At 36.9% G+C, this 17,426-nt stretch overlaps 2 protein-coding genes across 23 annotated transcripts in view; one reads left to right on the top strand and one right to left on the bottom strand.

Annotated features, from left to right (window-relative positions):
* The window catches only part of LOC147842141 (uncharacterized), a 1,078,568-nt gene that overhangs the window by 779,965 nt on the left and 281,177 nt on the right, over window positions 1–17,426 (top strand). The window lies entirely within an intron of this gene.
* fryb (furry homolog b (Drosophila)) overlaps window positions 1–17,426 on the bottom strand; it is a 127,751-nt gene that overhangs the window by 41,181 nt on the left and 69,144 nt on the right. For 14 of the 22 annotated variants that reach the window (XR_015501329.1, XR_015501331.1, XR_015501324.1 and 11 more), the window contains 17 exons: window positions 17,172–17,406; window positions 16,895–17,080; window positions 15,100–15,186; window positions 14,711–14,970; window positions 12,588–12,777; window positions 12,376–12,500; window positions 10,922–10,979; window positions 10,605–10,696; window positions 10,282–10,454; window positions 8,010–8,170; window positions 3,636–3,746; window positions 3,165–3,319; window positions 2,964–3,063; window positions 1,806–1,977; window positions 1,390–1,646; window positions 698–844; window positions 447–615 (listed from right to left, as the gene is read on the bottom strand). Coding sequence is in view for 12 of the 22 variants with exons in the window: in XM_087271042.1 (XP_087127168.1) it covers window positions 447–615; window positions 698–844; window positions 1,390–1,646; window positions 1,806–1,977; window positions 2,964–3,063; window positions 3,165–3,319; window positions 3,636–3,746; window positions 8,010–8,170; window positions 10,282–10,454; window positions 10,605–10,696; window positions 10,922–10,979; window positions 12,376–12,500; window positions 12,588–12,777; window positions 14,711–14,970; window positions 15,100–15,186; window positions 16,895–17,080; window positions 17,172–17,406 (2,678 nt within the window). In the remaining 10 variants the exon portion in view is untranslated. Of the gene's footprint in view, window positions 1–446; window positions 616–697; window positions 845–1,389; window positions 1,647–1,805; window positions 1,978–2,963; window positions 3,064–3,164; window positions 3,320–3,635; window positions 3,747–6,797; window positions 7,012–8,009; window positions 8,171–10,281; window positions 10,455–10,604; window positions 10,697–10,921; window positions 10,980–12,375; window positions 12,501–12,587; window positions 12,778–14,710; window positions 14,971–15,099; window positions 15,187–16,894; window positions 17,081–17,171; window positions 17,407–17,426 lie in introns of those variants that run through there. The other 8 variants (XR_015501330.1, XR_015501328.1, XM_087271036.1 and 5 more) reach the window with 4 other exon arrangements.

The following is a 17,426-nucleotide window of genomic DNA, read 5'->3' as shown; positions in this document are numbered from 1 at the left end:
ATATTGACTAGAATTTCAACTGACTCACGGTGAATCGTTACATCCTTACTCAACAGTGTTTCAAAATTTTTACAAATTCTTTGCTTTCATTATTAAAGTTGTACTTTATCAACGGAACTCGCATCTATTAGGAAATGTATGTTTTTTTTTACTCACACTTTATTTTAAGGTACAATCCCTGCTATTAATATATCATTACCTATGACTTTTGCCTCAATAAACTCCTAATTAGCTTCTCATTAATGCTTACGCTTATATGTTTAGAATTAGGAGTACTGAATATGATCATGCAGAATATGTACTACTTTTTAATTACTAATAAACGGTCTAATAATCCTAATATTAGGCATGTAATAAGCCACTAGTTCATAGTGAGAATTGGTACTTAAAATAAAGTGTTACAGTTTCTCCTAATACCTTGCGTCAAACATTATTATTTGATTTACCTGAAGCCACAACAGAGGTCTTGTTGCTGGCAGCGAAGCGGTAGAATGGTGGGTTGTCGCAGTGTAGGACAACTGGGTTTACTGGGTCTGTCTGCTGAAGCTCAAAAAGCAGCTCCTCCATGGTCTGAATGGTGTTGTTCCGACACAGATATATCACCACTTTCTTAATCTAAAAACAGTCAGGTACAAGTTTAGTCTATTATACAGAGCTAATAAATTGAATGTGGGCTAAGTGTGTCTGTATGGCTCACATATGGCAGCAGTGTGGTGTCGCTGCTGACTCCGCACAGGCTAATGAGGAACTGCAGTGTTATTCTCAGGTTGTTACTCCACTTGTCATTGGACACAAGAGCATTCCAGGCGTTCTCCATCTCAGGACCAGGGACTTCATCCCCATACTGTAGAGAAACCATACAGAAAATGATGTCCGAGTCGTTTGATGAAATTTTAAAGGGATGATTTCTAATACGTTCATAGCATTGTGTTTTTCCATAGTCCACCTATAACAACACATCTTGCTTTAATGTCATGTACACAAGTAAAGTTTGATTATAAATAACTGTTGAAGCTTAAAATAACTTCATAAAAGCATACAGTTTGAAGGCTTATGATTTTGAATATTGCTAGCATGTTTTAGCCTGCTGTGTCTAGCATGCTCACTTTTGCTCTAGTACTATTTAGCACATTGCTAGTAAATTTTAGCATATTGTTAAATGATTTAAAATGTAAGAATATTACACAATATTTATCACACTGCTAGGATGTTTAGCATATCATGCTATCCTGTTTTCCATGTTGCTAGCATGACTTAACACATTACAAGCATGTTTCTTAAACCTTGATTAAAGATGACCAGAACATCTTGCAATAGGAAGAACATTGTGCACTTAAGTAAATGTTGTCTTGTTGCTTACATATCTACAGCTGATTGCATCACTCTTACCTTTGCAGTCATGAACATGAGGTTGTTTAGGACCAGAGAGGTGGCCTGCAGTGAGCCCCAACCATTGCCCTTGAGTCTGTGGGTGATTCCTAAATTGTCTGCCTGCTCACGAGCCTCTTCCTCTGGGGTGCATGGACTAGAGGCCGGGGGGAGCAGTCCTGTGTCCACCAGCTCTATGTTGTTCAGCCATGGCAGCAGGTAGGTCAACATGATCTGTCTACCATTGGGATGAGTGGTAGGGAACCTCTGACTGACCTCTGCATGTGAGAAAAGATTGTCAAATGAAGTTGACGTCTATTTTTTTGCACACAGATGTTTATTTGCTTTTTATGGAGAAACAGCTTGGTGACACATTTAAACATGTGGTTGAGAAGTTTTCCTTGTAAAGCATGAGTAAATATGCCACACACACAGACCTGAGAAGAGAGGCAGGGTGAGCTCAGGATACATGCAGGCCAGCTGGTTTGAGAGCTGGAAGAGAGAGACGCTGTACAATGGTGGTAAAGGACCATGTGTGCCATACAGGATACTTCCTGATTTCTGGCCCACAGTTCTCTTGGAGTAAACCGACAACTTAGACTCGAGAACCTGCGCGACACAGAAAAGTAATTAAAATCAATATATTGTCAGACATACAGTGCATAGCCTAATTGAGTACATCCCATTTCAAAAATGAATATTTTTCTCCTTTTCTCAGTGAATATAGGCATGTATTTTGGTGTTTTTAAACAAAACAGATTTATTTAACAGATATATTTATTAAGATAATATTTTAGCCACCAAACATAATTAGAAATTTAAAGATAATACAATTATATTCAAGGAAAATATTGTAAAAAAAAAAAAAAAAAAAACGTTTTCTATTTTTTTATTTTTTTTTGCTTTTCTTGATTTTTCCCCTTTTTAAAATTTCTATTTAATATTTTCTAGAACCTAAAAATTTGGGTGTAATAGCTTTTGGATCGTTATCGTAAGTTATTTTGTTAGATAAGCTCCAGAAGTGGCTTAAGTACTGACTAATCTAATGTATATGCACAAATATAATATTGTATAGCTTCCTATTAAAAATATCCCTGCAGGCACAGGATGTTAACATGACGTTATATTGATGTGTACCCCAACGTTGTGGGAACGTTGAATTTTGTCTGAAAATGAAAATCGGGTTGACATCAGAACCCAATGTCAGGCCGACATCAATGTCAAACATCCAACCTAAGTTAACCTAAAATGAACTCAATATCAACGTCTAATCATGTTACACCTTGACACTGTATGAACGTTACCACTATGACATCTATCAGACGTTGGATTTTGGTCACTCTCCAACACAACCTAAAATCAACCAAATATCAACATAATTTGGCGTCGTTATTGGACGTCAAAATAATGTTGTCCTTAAACGCTAGACATTGAATTTTGGTCACCTGAAGTCATGACCTATATCTAACCTAATATTAACGTCTAATAATGTTGTGTGCCTGCTGGGATGAATTAAAAAGAGAGATTTGTGAGGGGTGTACTTATATAGGCTGAGCACTGTAGATTCCTTTTCTTAAAACTGCAACTAAACATACCTGCATGAGCTGCATGGATATCTCATAAATCTCTCTGCTTGTGTCAGATGACTTGAACAGCACCAGATTCAAAAGAGTCACAATGTCACATGGATAATTCCTAAAAAGAAGAGAGAAAAATAAATAGGTTTTGTCTGATAATAAAAACCTTCAAACTTCATTAAGGAACACCATGGCATTGATGACATGAGCTCTGATTACCTGCTACCGCACACAGTAGCGATAGCTTTGAAACATCCTGAAGCAAGCTGGTATGATCCAGTGAAACAGCGATCCACAGCCCAGTTAAACAGATTCACCTGATCTGGGTTGAGCTCCAGGAGCAAAATAACAACCTCACAGCCAAGCCGATGCACCTGTATCCCAAGGCGGTGATATAAACATGAGTATTTAAATGGGTGCTTTTCCTTCAATCAAAACTGACAATCCAAACGTCAACATTACACTAGTCATTATAGTTTAACGGCAGACCTAAACAAACAAGATTACTCATAAAGCTAATAATACAAATATCCCTCTCAAGCTAATCCTGTCAGGCTTGCTGGTTTAGTTTTAATGATGGTTATTAAATCTGACAAAAGATTTAAACAGGAAGTCTGTTCAGCATCAACAGGTTATAACAAGGACTAAAGCTGATCCTTCCAGCAATAAAAAAAGAGCAAGTGTGCTTACTCGGAGATCATGGCAGGCTAAGATATTGTCCAGCCACTTGTACAGGTATCCGTCTGTAGAAAGGCCCACGTTGTCAAACACAGGCCCACAACACAATACGGCAGACATAGCCTGAGGACAAACCATAAAGGCAGATAAACACGTTACATCAAAGGAATTCTCAATGACAAACAACAGTTATGGCTGACTTTAAAGAGTCACTATTTACTATTATCAAACTACCTGTTTGTTTGGATATTGCCTTTTATGTATTGTGTAAAAGAGCTGTACGTGAATGTAAAAGCTCAAAGAATAAGAACAAAGCAAAGAATAAATAGTTTCCCACTGCACTTTTGTTCTGAAACTTGAGTTGTTGGAAATTCTAGTCTTTCTGCATAAACCTGCATAGGCTGTAAGACTGTAATTTGCATAATGTCGGCCTCTCGTCATTTTCATTAGCTATGTTTCCATCTAAAGATGCGAATAAATGTATGCGCAAAACTGGAATTCACAAAAGATTTGCGGATAATGCTGCGTTTCCATCCAACAAGTCAAAAATCGCCACTTCCCGATAAACTGGCCCCAAATATCCAAAATAAAACGAAATTCGTTGAGGTAGAAGAAGCTGCGTGAGTCTTTATCTTATATAATAAATTACTTAGACAAAGGCTACATTAACACTGCAAGGCTTAGTGCTTAAATCTTTTTGAACTACTTTAGATTTTTTTTGCATAAATGTTCACATTGTTGTTATAATTGTGGCCAATATTAGATTTGCAGTGTGGACAGATCATGGTCCCAAACTGACCCGGATTTGCAAAAGTACTACTACAGACAGCACAAAATGTGTAAATATGCACACAATGTGTATACTGTATGAAGTAAGCACGTTGTCAGATTATGCTTAATATGATTATTGCCGGGCGACACGGTGCGGAGTAGGTAGCACGTACGCATCACAGCAAGAAAGTCGCTGGTTCGAGCCTTGGCTGGGTCAGTTGGCATTTCTGTCTGGAGTTTGCATGTTCTCCCCGTGTTCGCATGGGCTTCGTCCGGGTGCTCCGATTTCCCCCACGGTCCCAAGACATGTGGAACAGGTGAATTGGGTACGCTATAATTGACCATAGTGTATAATTGTATGTGAATGTGTGTATGTAAGTTTCCCAGTGATGGGTTGCGGCTGGAAGGGCATCCGCTGTGTAAAAAAATATGCTGGATAAGTTGGCGAGTGACCCCAGATTAATAAAGGAATTAAGCCGAAAATAAAATAAATGAATGAATGAATGATTATAACCCTTTTTACAGACAAATGTGGTGTATTTCGTGACCTGTAAAGGATTGTTCTGCTACTACTAATGTGTATTTCGGCATTTGAAACCTAAAATAAGTCACTTGTGATTGAAAACACTGATTATTTGTGATTTATGACAACCGCATTGCGCTTCTTTCTGACCACTCTGTTTGCAGAATTACTTCATTTTACTTTGTTATAAACAACAGGGACATGTAGAAGGGGGGTTTGGGTGCTTGAGCCCTTTTTTCTCTCGGAGAGAAAGTTCATCTTTAAAATAAATGTGCCTCCTCCTTTGCGCACAGACCACCTATCTGCAACACCCCCCGGTGCTCTTCAGCTCGCGATCAACCCGTGCCTCAATCATTAACCAGATTGTTTAACAAGCACCAGTTTTGCCTAAATTTTTTTCAAAATGAACAACCAACTTTCTGTAGTAAAGTAATTTCCCTGTGTGCCATTCTACTATGCTGCTGAGGAGTACAGGTAGATGATGCTTGCAGCACAGAATGATGACGCATGTAGCTCAAAGATTATGTAAAAGTTACATGAAATCTGACATAACCGTTTACACTGCGGTCGCATTGCAAAACATCAGATCTGTGTCTGATTTAATACACATACGAAAGTGGCACAAATCGTAATTAAAAAAAAGATCAGATTCCAATGTGGTTTGAGCTGTTCACACTTTCAAGACAAAAACAATCACATGTGGGCAAAAAAATCAGATTCGAGCCACATTTGCCTGCAGTGTGAACGAAGCCTAAATACAATAAACACGTGGAGAATTTTAGACGCTTAGAAATAATTAGACAATTAGAAAATTAGAAATAATTCTGCAAACAGATGCTCTTTGGGAGCAGAGATGCTATAGTTCTGGAGGTAATAATAATATTATAATAATAACACTGAACCACTGACAATCGGCCCACTGGTTTGAAAATAACAATAAATGTTATTTTTATCATCACATGACCTCTTATAACAAAACCACATGACATGTTTTAATGAGCATACTGGAATTTATTTGGTAAAAGTGTTTATATTGTAGATTATGCACATTTTTTCTCATCGGATAAAAAGTTTATCCTACGCATATATTTTTTATGCACATTTTCAAAATTTATATGCATCTTGACGTTTCCATCCAGGTTTTTTTATGTTATATTCTATAGTGCACATATAAATAGCTAGATGAAAACATAGCTATTGGCTGCTTGTGAATAAGATCAACCTTTACACTTTAAAGGTGCCACAAAGTGAACGGATTCTAGTTAAAGTGTTCTGAAACGTAGGTACTGTACGTTCTTAATAAACGGGTTTTTATGTTATTATTTAGAAGGGTTTTGTACTCTATGCTCAACAAAAAAAATCAATAGAGATATTTTTAGCATTGTGTTTTGAAGCTTTTACATAGTGATGTTTTATAAACAAATTTCGGGAGAAGCGTAATCAGTCTTTGACGAGGCTAATTCATCAAAGGCAATCATTCTATTATCAAATCAGCTCAAGACCAAACCCCTATAAATAGTCAAACACACCATACCTCTGTTTCCTCTCGACAGCATCCCTCCACCACCCCAACTCCACACAATTACACCCGATACCTATTTAAATCTAGCGTTCTTGATCCAGGCTAGACACTGCGCTTGGACCCTATCTCTCTCTATCCTGATTAGGGAAAAATCATAGCAAAAGCTGAGTTATATGACACGATACATAAACGTGCATTGAACACTTGTATTTAACAGTCTACATGTATTTGTTTTCTCATCCCAAACATACTCTGCAAACTTCACAATGTACACATTAAACTAACAAAAGATACATTTAAACAGACCTTACGCCTCTTTAGGGTGACACTGAATAAATGTTTAATCTGTATATCCCACAATTTGCTTTATGGTGCGCTATGAACAGATGGCTGGTGGAGATCTGCTCCTTAAAGCTCATCACAAACCAGATACGAAGCGCCACGCCATGTTTTTTCAAAGTCTAGTCAATCTTTCCAATGAGTGTACACACACAGATGCAGCCATTGGGCATCTCTTCACTTCCTTTAGTAATGTATAGAAAATGGCGTGTCAGGCTTTAGTCCCCTGACTCACGTTTTCAAAATATGGGTCCCACAAACATAGTAAATGTATAACACTCTATGCCATTTTAATATACATAACTTAATATTTAGCTAAGCCTATGTATATCCAAAATTTCATTATATGGCACTTTTAATCATATATGAATCCTGGTTTAGTTTTTTTTTTTGCTTAAAATAAGAGATGTTGTTTTGTGTGCTGCAAAATCAAACACATACAAAGGGTGACTCTGATATAGTAAAACTGAAGCCATTGTTATTGTTTATATCACCGTTTATCAAGTTTAGATATGGTAAATCCCATTTGATTTGAGAAAACAGCTGAACCTGCAAGCTATATCGCGAGAAAGCCAGTAGTTTTGACCTTGAATGCATGTACACCTACTGTAGGATACTTCCAAAAGTTTTTTTAAGTAGCACAATAGCACCATTTTATATTGGGTTGTCATCACAAGACTGAAATTACACACTAATTTTCAACTTTACACACAAGCCCTTCTGTCTGACAGCCCTGATATATCGTAACACACACACACACACACACACACACACACACACACACACACACACACACACACACACACACACACACACACACACACACACACACACACACACAAAATGAGCTTTTCACACCTATAAAAAAGAAAGATCAGTGCACTTGATGCCTGCCAACTTCATGCTTGTTTGGACAAAGAGGGTGCAGAGAGCTTTGGGAATTTTCCACAAGACATCTACCAGTTGTTAATTGAGCAAATAGGTACTTTCCAGATTGGATTTCAGACATTTTTACTTGATTTAGCACTGCTGACATGACTGTATCATTCTTCCTTTTAATGGCTCGAGCCAAACAGTCAATGGACTATGAAGGTAAATTCAAAACTTCCTCTGTTCTTAAAATACAGGACATTTATACATGCCAAGTATGAGGCAACACAGTGTTATTCATTAAAATATTATCCTCTAAAACGTCAATGACTAGATTAATTGAGTTTTTATCCAGGTTTACCTTCAAAGCGCAGTATTGGTAGCGTGTGATCTGGTGGTTGCGGTCACTGTAGCGGTCCAGAGGTGTGAACATGACACTGAAGGGACCGGCCCACTGGCTGAAGAGAATGAAGAGGTGATGCCTCAAGCTCTGCTGGGGGAACAATAACCGCCTGTTGTGGACTACAGAGAAAAACATGAATGAGACTCAACACAAAAATTAATCCAGTCTCAAAAACAAAACAAAAAAGTGCTTTGAGCAAGCTACAATGTGAACTGTGTTTGGTCAGGCAACATGAATTGTAAAATTACCTAGGGTATGTAAAGTATGTAAAAGTATGTAAACAAACGTTCAAATGTTTAGCAGCTGCTTTAAAAAAAAAAGTTTTATAATAAACAAGGCTACTTTTAATATAATAGTAAAAAAAATATAATTATATAATTATATTATATTTTAATATGCCATTACTATTTAAAATAATTTTCTTTATGTATGTTGAATGTTTTTATTCTAGTGTTCAGTATTCACTATTACTATATACATATGCCATCATATATCATTACATATCATTAGGTTAGGTTGCTTTATTTATACCCGAATGTAGATTTGGTTTGCATATGTATATTATGTTGCATATATTATTTGGTTTTTCCTCATTTCATATCAGTGCCACACAAAAAAACTCACATAGTGACAACAACAAATGGACATAGAGACTTAAAACATAAACATACAAAACACTCTCTTCCAAAAAATAATCCAAAATAATAATAAAATAAAAAATAAATAAACAACAAATAAACAATTACTTCAAGTTTCCCCCTCCCCCCAAAATAAATGTTTAAAACTGTCTATAAAATGTAAAATATACAAGTCACAGAAAGACCTCTGCTTTAGTCTATGCCTTATTGAAATATCTAATGGCTGCTGGTATGAAACTGTTTTTGTATCGTTTAGTTTTACAGCTTGATACTAAAAACCTGAGACCAGAAGGAAGGAGCTGAAGTGTAGAGGATGAGCAGTGTCACTTCAAATGGAATTAGCAATTTTCTTTTGCTGCCGGGTGTACAAAGCCTCCAAATTGGCTAGTGACACCCCAGTCAGCTAACTATTTGATTTAGTTTGTTTTTATTCTTATCAGAAAGGTTCCCAAACCTTTCTGTAACCAAAGTAAAAGATAAAACAAATTCAAGAAAAGCATGGTTATAACATGGTGATTTAGTGGTCAAGAAACAATACAAAATATTTTCAAACCCCTCTGCCACATCATATCTTTGTGAAGTCTATTGTCTTTAATGAATATAAAGTTGTTTAATAATAAATGTTTAATAATAAACTTTTGCTAATGCATCCTTGTTAAAAAAAGTTGTAATTCCCTCAAAAAGAAAAAGTTTATTTTTATAAAATGTGTAAAATATTAAATTAAGAGTAATTTATTGTAATACATTTCTATAATAAACTATATTACTGAATAAAAATGATAGCTTAATGAAATTAACTACATCACAGTATAAAAAGTATTTTTATTGATCAGTTTAAATAGAAAATAGCTCTGTAAAGAACAGTTGTCAATTTTTTGATACCTAAAAGAAATACACTTTTTTTCTGCAGGTTGCAATGTCCCAAATTTTGATGGCCAATATTAGGCCAATTGTAAAGATTTGTTTTGGTTCAATTTCGAACTTTCTCAACCAATTGCAAAGCCTGGGGAACCAGAGTGAGAGCTCCGACTTGCCAACCCCCGGTCCATAAATAAACAAACATTTTAATAGGTAAAGAGTGTCACGCTCATTTATATAACAATTTATAAAACAATTTTATTACATATTTTACGTTATTTGACCATACTGTAAAAAAAACATCTTGCATCACAACCAGCTTTTAATACAAGGGCTGTCTCTGACGCAGGGCTTTTGGTGGGCTTCTTGTGTTGTGCTTTGCTGATCTGAGGGTTTTCTTGGTCAGTCAGCACGTATTAATCAGAGCCAGCACAGTTCTATTCATAGCTCTGCTCCTGGGCCTTTAACAAGTGACTCACTCACTTTTAGAGCCTACAGAGCCTTTGAAAGGACGCCACATTTGGATAAACACCAAGACCTGTTTATCAATGGCTCTATTATGCCAGCTAAAATATCTCACCTGCTCTATTATTGTGGTCTTTGCCATTAGATTTAATACTTTGGTTTCAAATGATATCTAATTTTCATGATTTCTGGATTAAATTATAAAATGTTTACACTAATAGGACTTTTTATTTTTTTTTATTTTTTTAGTAAAAAATGCCATTGATTACCTGGAACACACTGGATGAGATTGGCCACCATTCCACTAAAATGAGCTCTCATGTCCTTCAAAATGTCCAACTCTTTGTCATTCTCTGCTTCTAAGAGCATTCGGGTCAGATCGACATACTCCAGGAAAAGGGCTCCCAGAGCCAGAGAATCTCGTTCCAATGCTCCATTAGTACTACAATGAAGAAGAAAAAAAAACAGGTGCACAGGATTTTTACAAGACTTTCCATTTTCACTTGAATTCCACAAAGGTCAAAGACTTGCTTTGTTGTGAAAGAAGATCAGATTAAACAGTTAAACCCAGGATTTGACTACATGACTTCACCTGTCACTGATGACCCCAGAGTCAGCAAGAAGCTCAAAGATGCGTAGCAGCTGCAGCCGGAGCAGATCTCTCCTCTCTCTGCGCTTCTTGTTCTACAGAGGGAGCAACAAAGAAACAGACTCTATTTAAATTCATTAAAGCAAATACTACCACACACACACACACACACACACACACACACACACACACACACACACACACACACACACACACACACACACACACACACACACACACACACACACACACACAAACACAAACACACACACACACACACACATAATTTAATATTTAGTTTTCAAAGATCTGCATCTCACCTCAGGCCTTCTTTCCAGAGCTTCTTTCATTAGTGGATGAAGTTCTTCCACCAGCTCCCTAATTAAACACACATGTAAGAAACAGTCATGAAATAAAAAACAGCAGAGAATTTTTTTTGAATGTTTTGTACAAAACCACAAATAATCAAAATTACGCAATGTACCACCATGAAGTCATAACTGTATACAGAGTCCAAATTTTAATTCAAACATGTAGGTCTGTGCTTTTTTATAGGTTACATCAAATAGCCTGTGCTCAGTAAAGTTTTAGAATTCTTTATATCAGCAGTTCCCAACCTAGGGGGCCAGTAAAGCTTCATTAAGCGTCACCCTAGTTTAAATAGTTTCAAGTGAAAAAGTTTGATGATTAAACAAATTATTGACAGCAAATTTGGATTAGGGTTAGCACTATCGCCTCACAGCAAAAAGGTTGCTGGTTCAGTTGGCATTTCTGTGTGGAGTTTGCATGTTCTCCCCGTGTTTGCATGAGTTTCCTCCAGGTGCACCGCTCCCCCCCCTAGGCTGAAGACACTTTATTAAGCAACTAAATTGGCCATAGTGTATGAGTGTGTGTGTGAATGAGTGTATGGATGTTTCCCAACACTGGGTTGTGGCTGGAATGGCATCCGCTGTGTAAAACAAATGCTGGAATAGTTGCAGTTCTGTGGCGATCCCTGATAAATGAGGGACTAAGCCGAAGGAAAATAATTTGAATTGGTATTTAATTACCGCTAAAACCTGATATAAAAATATTACATTTTAATTCTGAGTGTCTGCAGTTTTTGTTCAGACCAGAAGTGTATGCATTCATGAAAATAAATAAATAAAAATATAAATGATGTGATATATATTATGCTAATATTTTAATCTTTACACAGTTGTGCAGTTATAAAACACTCAACATCTGGTTTTCTTTGAAGGGATGAGGGGTCATTAAGAATTTCGAAGGCTAAAATAGGAGTCTCCTGGAAAAATGTTTGAGAACCGCTGCCTAATATAATATTATGATAGTTTCTAATATTTTATTTTTATATTTTCAGTTTTCATCTTGATTTTAGGTTTAGTAATGTTGTTTTTTAATATTGCTTTATTTTTTTCTGTTTTTTTTTCTCATTTTTATTTATCTTAATTTCAGTTTCAGTTCTTGTAGTCTAAATACTTCAGTGAGCCACTAGTAGAGTCTTACAGAAGAGGTTTGTACACTTCTGAGTAACGGCACACGTCAGAATGGAATGACACTAATCTCTGCTATTTAGTTTGGCAAACACATTACTTAATGCTTTTTTCATTCGCCATAGTCAAAAACCCAATGTGACCAATGTGGATGCCAGAGTACATTGGGACTGTGTATATGCTGTAAATGTGCCCTGATTTAGAAAATAACTTAATTAAAACTATGAAATCCAGTCATTTACGATGAGAAAGGAGCATGTTTGGTGAAAATAAAAAAATACCTGAACACCAGGGAATTAGTTCGTCCAAAACCGAGGACTAGAGACTCTGTGATCTCTAAACTCTCTGATCTCATGAGGGGAACCAGCTGTTTCAGAAGCCACGCCACTGATGGTGTGCCTATCACCTGGTTATAAACACACAAATGCACTCATTACGCCACAATTTCTTTCATTTTCTGAATCATAGATATCAGAATATGTGTGTAACTGACCTTGTTATCGTACGTGACACTGCCATCAGGGGTGGTAGCCATTATTTCAGGTGTAGAGGCTCTCAGGTGACCTGGGCTCATGATGCTGGGCTTGGCAACACCGAGGCACATTATCAAATAGTTCCTCCAGAGCGTCACATAGCCATCAGCTGAGCCTGGCGTGCTGGTCTTTTTGGCATAAACAGGACTGCTGCAAGGGCGTACCAGAGAAAGTGACTCAGATATCAAAAGTGCAATATAATATAATATAATATAATATAATATAATATAATATAATATAATATAATATAATATAATATAATATAATATAATATAATATAATATAATATAATATAATAAATATATTAATAAATATGTAGTTTAAAATTGTTAAAAAATTATTCCCACCACATCTATAATATTGATTCTGGAGAGCGCCAAATACATTCCAAGAGCTACATTTTTTGCGTTTTTGTTTTTGCAAATCCACCATAGCTCACTGTGTAAGCTTTTTGAGATCTCAAATTTCTCTCGAGTGCCATTCGCGTCTGCTCTTTAAAAAATAAAAACGTAAATCCACCAGAGGCCGCTGTCGACTGACATACCGACTGACTGAATGACTGACTGACCAGTCGATCGACTGACCCACCCTTCTCCTTCCCTAAACCCAACCAATAGTGTTTTCAAAAGCACTGATTGACCCGCCCACCCTAAACCCAACCTACAGTTTAAAAAAAGCAATCCAGAAAAATAGAAGCCCTAGCCTTATTTTTACCACATTTTCAGATTTTACCACACTCTCACCCTGTTATTTACTTGTTTATTTTATAGTTTGGCTTCATTTTTTTTACTTTCTGAAACTGTTCTTTACCAGACTTAAACCCTGTTGTTGTGGTCAAGCCCACCAACGTGCATGGCGAGGTAAGCATGAAAAGGAACGGCGTAATAGAAAGCATTCACTTTAAAGATGAGATGCAGCCATTTGTACCTCTGGCTACATAATTCACAATCTCCAGAACCATATACAGGACTGCGTTTTCAGAATGAGCCTGTGTTGAAAATATACTATGACTAGATTACCTACAACTGATTAGGCTATAATCATGTGACTATTACTAGTGTTCAACAATGAAGAAACTTTATCAAAGTTAAATATGACTTTTTCATAATAAATCTAAATGAATCCAAAAAAACAGCGCTGAAATACAGGAGTGACTCTGGAAATATAGGTCATCTAGTCACCCGAGCTTAAAGGCATCTTTAGTTACAGTTATATTTATCATACTTCTAGTTAACACTCTTGGTGTGAACAAGTCATCTAAAAAAGGATTATATATAAATCAAGCTATAGAACCACAGTGACTCCAGTCTGAAATTCAAGCTCTTTTTAACATAATATCTCACCATAAGAGTTCAAACCATCACCAAAATCATGTCAAATGTTGTTGCTGTTTCTTAAGTACCTTACATTTAGGTGTGGCAAGCAGATTTTGACATTTAAGAATTCCCCCAGGTTGTCTAAAACAGTTGGCCAGAGATTTTGCAAACAATGCAGACTACTTTGTGAATCACTGATGGGAATATGATTTTAAATGTCTTTGTATGATGTTTTTCTAATACCTCGATGACGGCTTTCAAGACGAAACACATTGGTATTAATAATAAATATAGTGCCTTTTACGACAAGTAGAGCTGAAATTTAAATTTTCCCCATTCCCCCCAATATTTTTACATGTTATTTGTTTCCATGCACCTTGTGTAAGACTTGCTTCAGATTAAAAATTAGTTCTCCCAAAAATGAAAATGTTTTCCCTGTTTACATGCTTTCAGGGGGTTACCAAGCTATAGTAGCTTCTTTATTCTGTTGAATACAAAAGAAAATATTTTGAATAAAACTGGAAACCAGTAACCTGTAAGTAAGTAAGTAAGTAGTACCAGTAAGTAGGATAAACAAATACTATAAACGTCATTGATTACAGGTTTGCAGCATTTTTCAAAATATCTTCTTTTGTGCTCAACAGAAGACAGAATGTCCAACAGGTTCAGAAGAAGTAAAGGAGCGAGTAAAGATGGCAGAATTTTCAGTTTTGGGTAAACTATCCCAAAAAAGAGACTCATGATAATCATCTTTTAGGAGTACTCACTTTGGGTCTACAAGTGGCATAAGCAGCTGTAGGCGAGTAAAGGCGTAGGGCCAGGCATAGCTGAGCGCTGTAGGACAGTGTTTGGGTAGATGCTCTGGCCTAAGGAAGCTATACAGACACAGCACCCATGGGTCCTTCACAGACTGGGCGAAGATCCACACGTGAGAAGGGCTCTTTACGTCGTAGTGGCTGTTAACCAGACGGGCGTTCCACTCTACCAGCCACTGCAGGTCCACGTGATGACTCAGGGGAAGAGTGGCCTTCACAGAAGATTTCAACAGGTTAAAATGAGGATCATGACTCTACAGGCAGACATTTGGTGTCTTGTGGCATAAACGCATAAAAATATGGATAAAAAGACAGAAACACATCCATTGGGAAATTCTTACCGAGTCAGAGACGGCCACATGAACAAAACTGTCCAGCACACTGGGGGCAAGCTGATCCATAACCTCAATCATGGACTTGTCGTCATCCTGTAAGCAGAAACATGACAGCAGAAGGGTTGCTGAATGTTTATGCTGCACTAACAGATCTCATACTGATCAGTATTCGGCATCTGATAGTAGTTCACAACATGTGCATGAATGTTTGTGATGCCAACAGAAAGTCTCTAATAAAATCACAATAAAATCGGTCAATGGGACTTACTATCAACCTAATGTTAATAGTGTGTTTTAATTGATTTCCGTTTATGACATTAATTTCACCCTTCTTAATCATTTTTAAAATATTTTTTTACTTAGTTGAATTTTTTTCTATACTTTGCTCTACCTGTTTCATTCTTATATCTGTTATTTATATTCTGCTCTATTATGTTTTCTTCTATTAAATTACACTTTATTTTATTGTTTTGTTTTTTTACGCATTTTCTGTTCTGCCATATTCTATTCTATTTCATTCTATTTCATTTGTTATATTACACAGAGTAACACAAGAACCTGCTAATGGTGACTTTCTTGTTCTAATGTCATGTCAAATAAACAATTAAATAAAAATGTAAGCTTATTTGATACTGATGAACTTTATCCTGTCTTTTTCTATTCCGCCTTATTTTTTCATTTCTAATATGTTGTTCTATCTTGTTCTGTTATATCTGATTTTATTCAGTGTTGCAGGGTAACAAAAAAAGGCATAGGCGGGTTGACAAAATTTGTCTGGTTTTGACTTTTGGTCACTTTATCATGATGGTCCATTTGTTGAATTAAGCTACATTGCATCTACATGCCAACTATTGTCATTAGATTATAAGTAGGCTGTTAGGCTGGGGTTAGGGTTAGTGTAAGTTGACATGTACTTGCTAAGTTTTTTATAGTTAAATGTCTGTTGAAGAAACAGTATTAACAGATATTAAGCAAACAGTCTAATAATACTTAAATGGCCCATCAAAATAAAGTGTTACCTGACTTTTTTTTTTACAAAGCCTAACTATGTGCTCCTACTCTATTTAGTTAGTGCATATGACAAACCTTATGAGCCCACCCACAAGAGGAGGTGAAGGAAAGTTGTATCAAAATCTGACTCCCCGGACAAATCCGACTCCCCTTCGCGTGGACGTACATCACAGTTTACCATGACACTTTTATCGATCATTTTTTTTTCGAAATTCACAGCAAGAACAAACAATAAAGCATTATCTGATTGACAAGCAGCACATAATTATGTTCAAAAGAATTTAAAACACCAAATGGCATGAATTTATACCCCATTTCAAAGGTAAAATATACTCTAACAGGTAGTGTAATCTACACAACATTAAGTGTACAGTATGTTTCGATGTGATTTCAAGAGTTCACACTTAGATATTGTTTGACGCTATTATGTTCTGTCCCGGGAGAGAACCCTGAGCTTGCAGATAATTAAGCCCAGGGCTCCCCGCCTAGTCAATTAGCATGTAAGGGGTCTGAAATCAGCTAGGTCACGAGAGCTTCCCCTGGTAAAGAAGAAAAAGGAGGAGATGGGGTGGAAGGGGGGATTTTTCCGATATGAAGATTAGGCAGTAAGGAGAAATCAGTCTATTTATTGTAGGCTTGGATCAATCTGATTACTGCTGATTATGGATGAGAGACCAGCCGCGATCATATCAAGTGCTCCTCTCAAAATTAGTTTATGAAACTACACTTAATACATTGTATTCCATTATATTGTCTTTTTATGGAATTCAGTTTTAGTTATGTTTCTCACCTCGGCTTGTCCGATGGCTGTAAACAGCAAGCGTATCTCTCTGAGGACTGAAACGGCCAGTTTTCGGGTGCTGGTCTGGCAGGAACACAGCAGCAGCAGGGCCAGACCCTCCACAGCGTGCAGGACAGTAGAGTGAGGACTGCGATCAGGCGCCAGCCTGGAGCTTCCGCTGCTCTGGGATCCCATCTGAGCTCAACAAACATACAAAAACAGGTGATTGGGTACACAGCTCCCATTTACATTGTATAACCGGTAAAGAAAATGATCCCGCTGATACCTCCGCTGAGCGTTTTCCAGGTGCTTGAATGGCCAGCCTCCACTGTGTCAGGAAATGCAGCAGCAGTTTAACGGAAGAGTCTTGCAGGCCCTGCTGTGTGTCCTGCACCTCACGCAGTAAGAAGTTTGTGTACCCGAACAACACATCCTCTCGCCAATCAGAGAAGTCCAGCAGCAAACTCTGCAGGGAATTCTGAGCAATGAGTCTGAGTTCATCGTCCATGTGGACCGTCAGCCTAAATATGAAACATAAACA

This window comes from Danio rerio, chromosome 10 (assembly GCF_052040795.2).
Source record: "Danio rerio strain M-AB ecotype USA chromosome 10, GRCz13ab, whole genome shotgun sequence".
Classification (NCBI taxonomy): Eukaryota; Metazoa; Chordata; class Actinopteri; order Cypriniformes; family Danionidae; genus Danio; species Danio rerio.
Note: the sequence above shows the minus strand (reverse complement) of the source record. Positions and strands in the feature narration are given on the sequence as shown.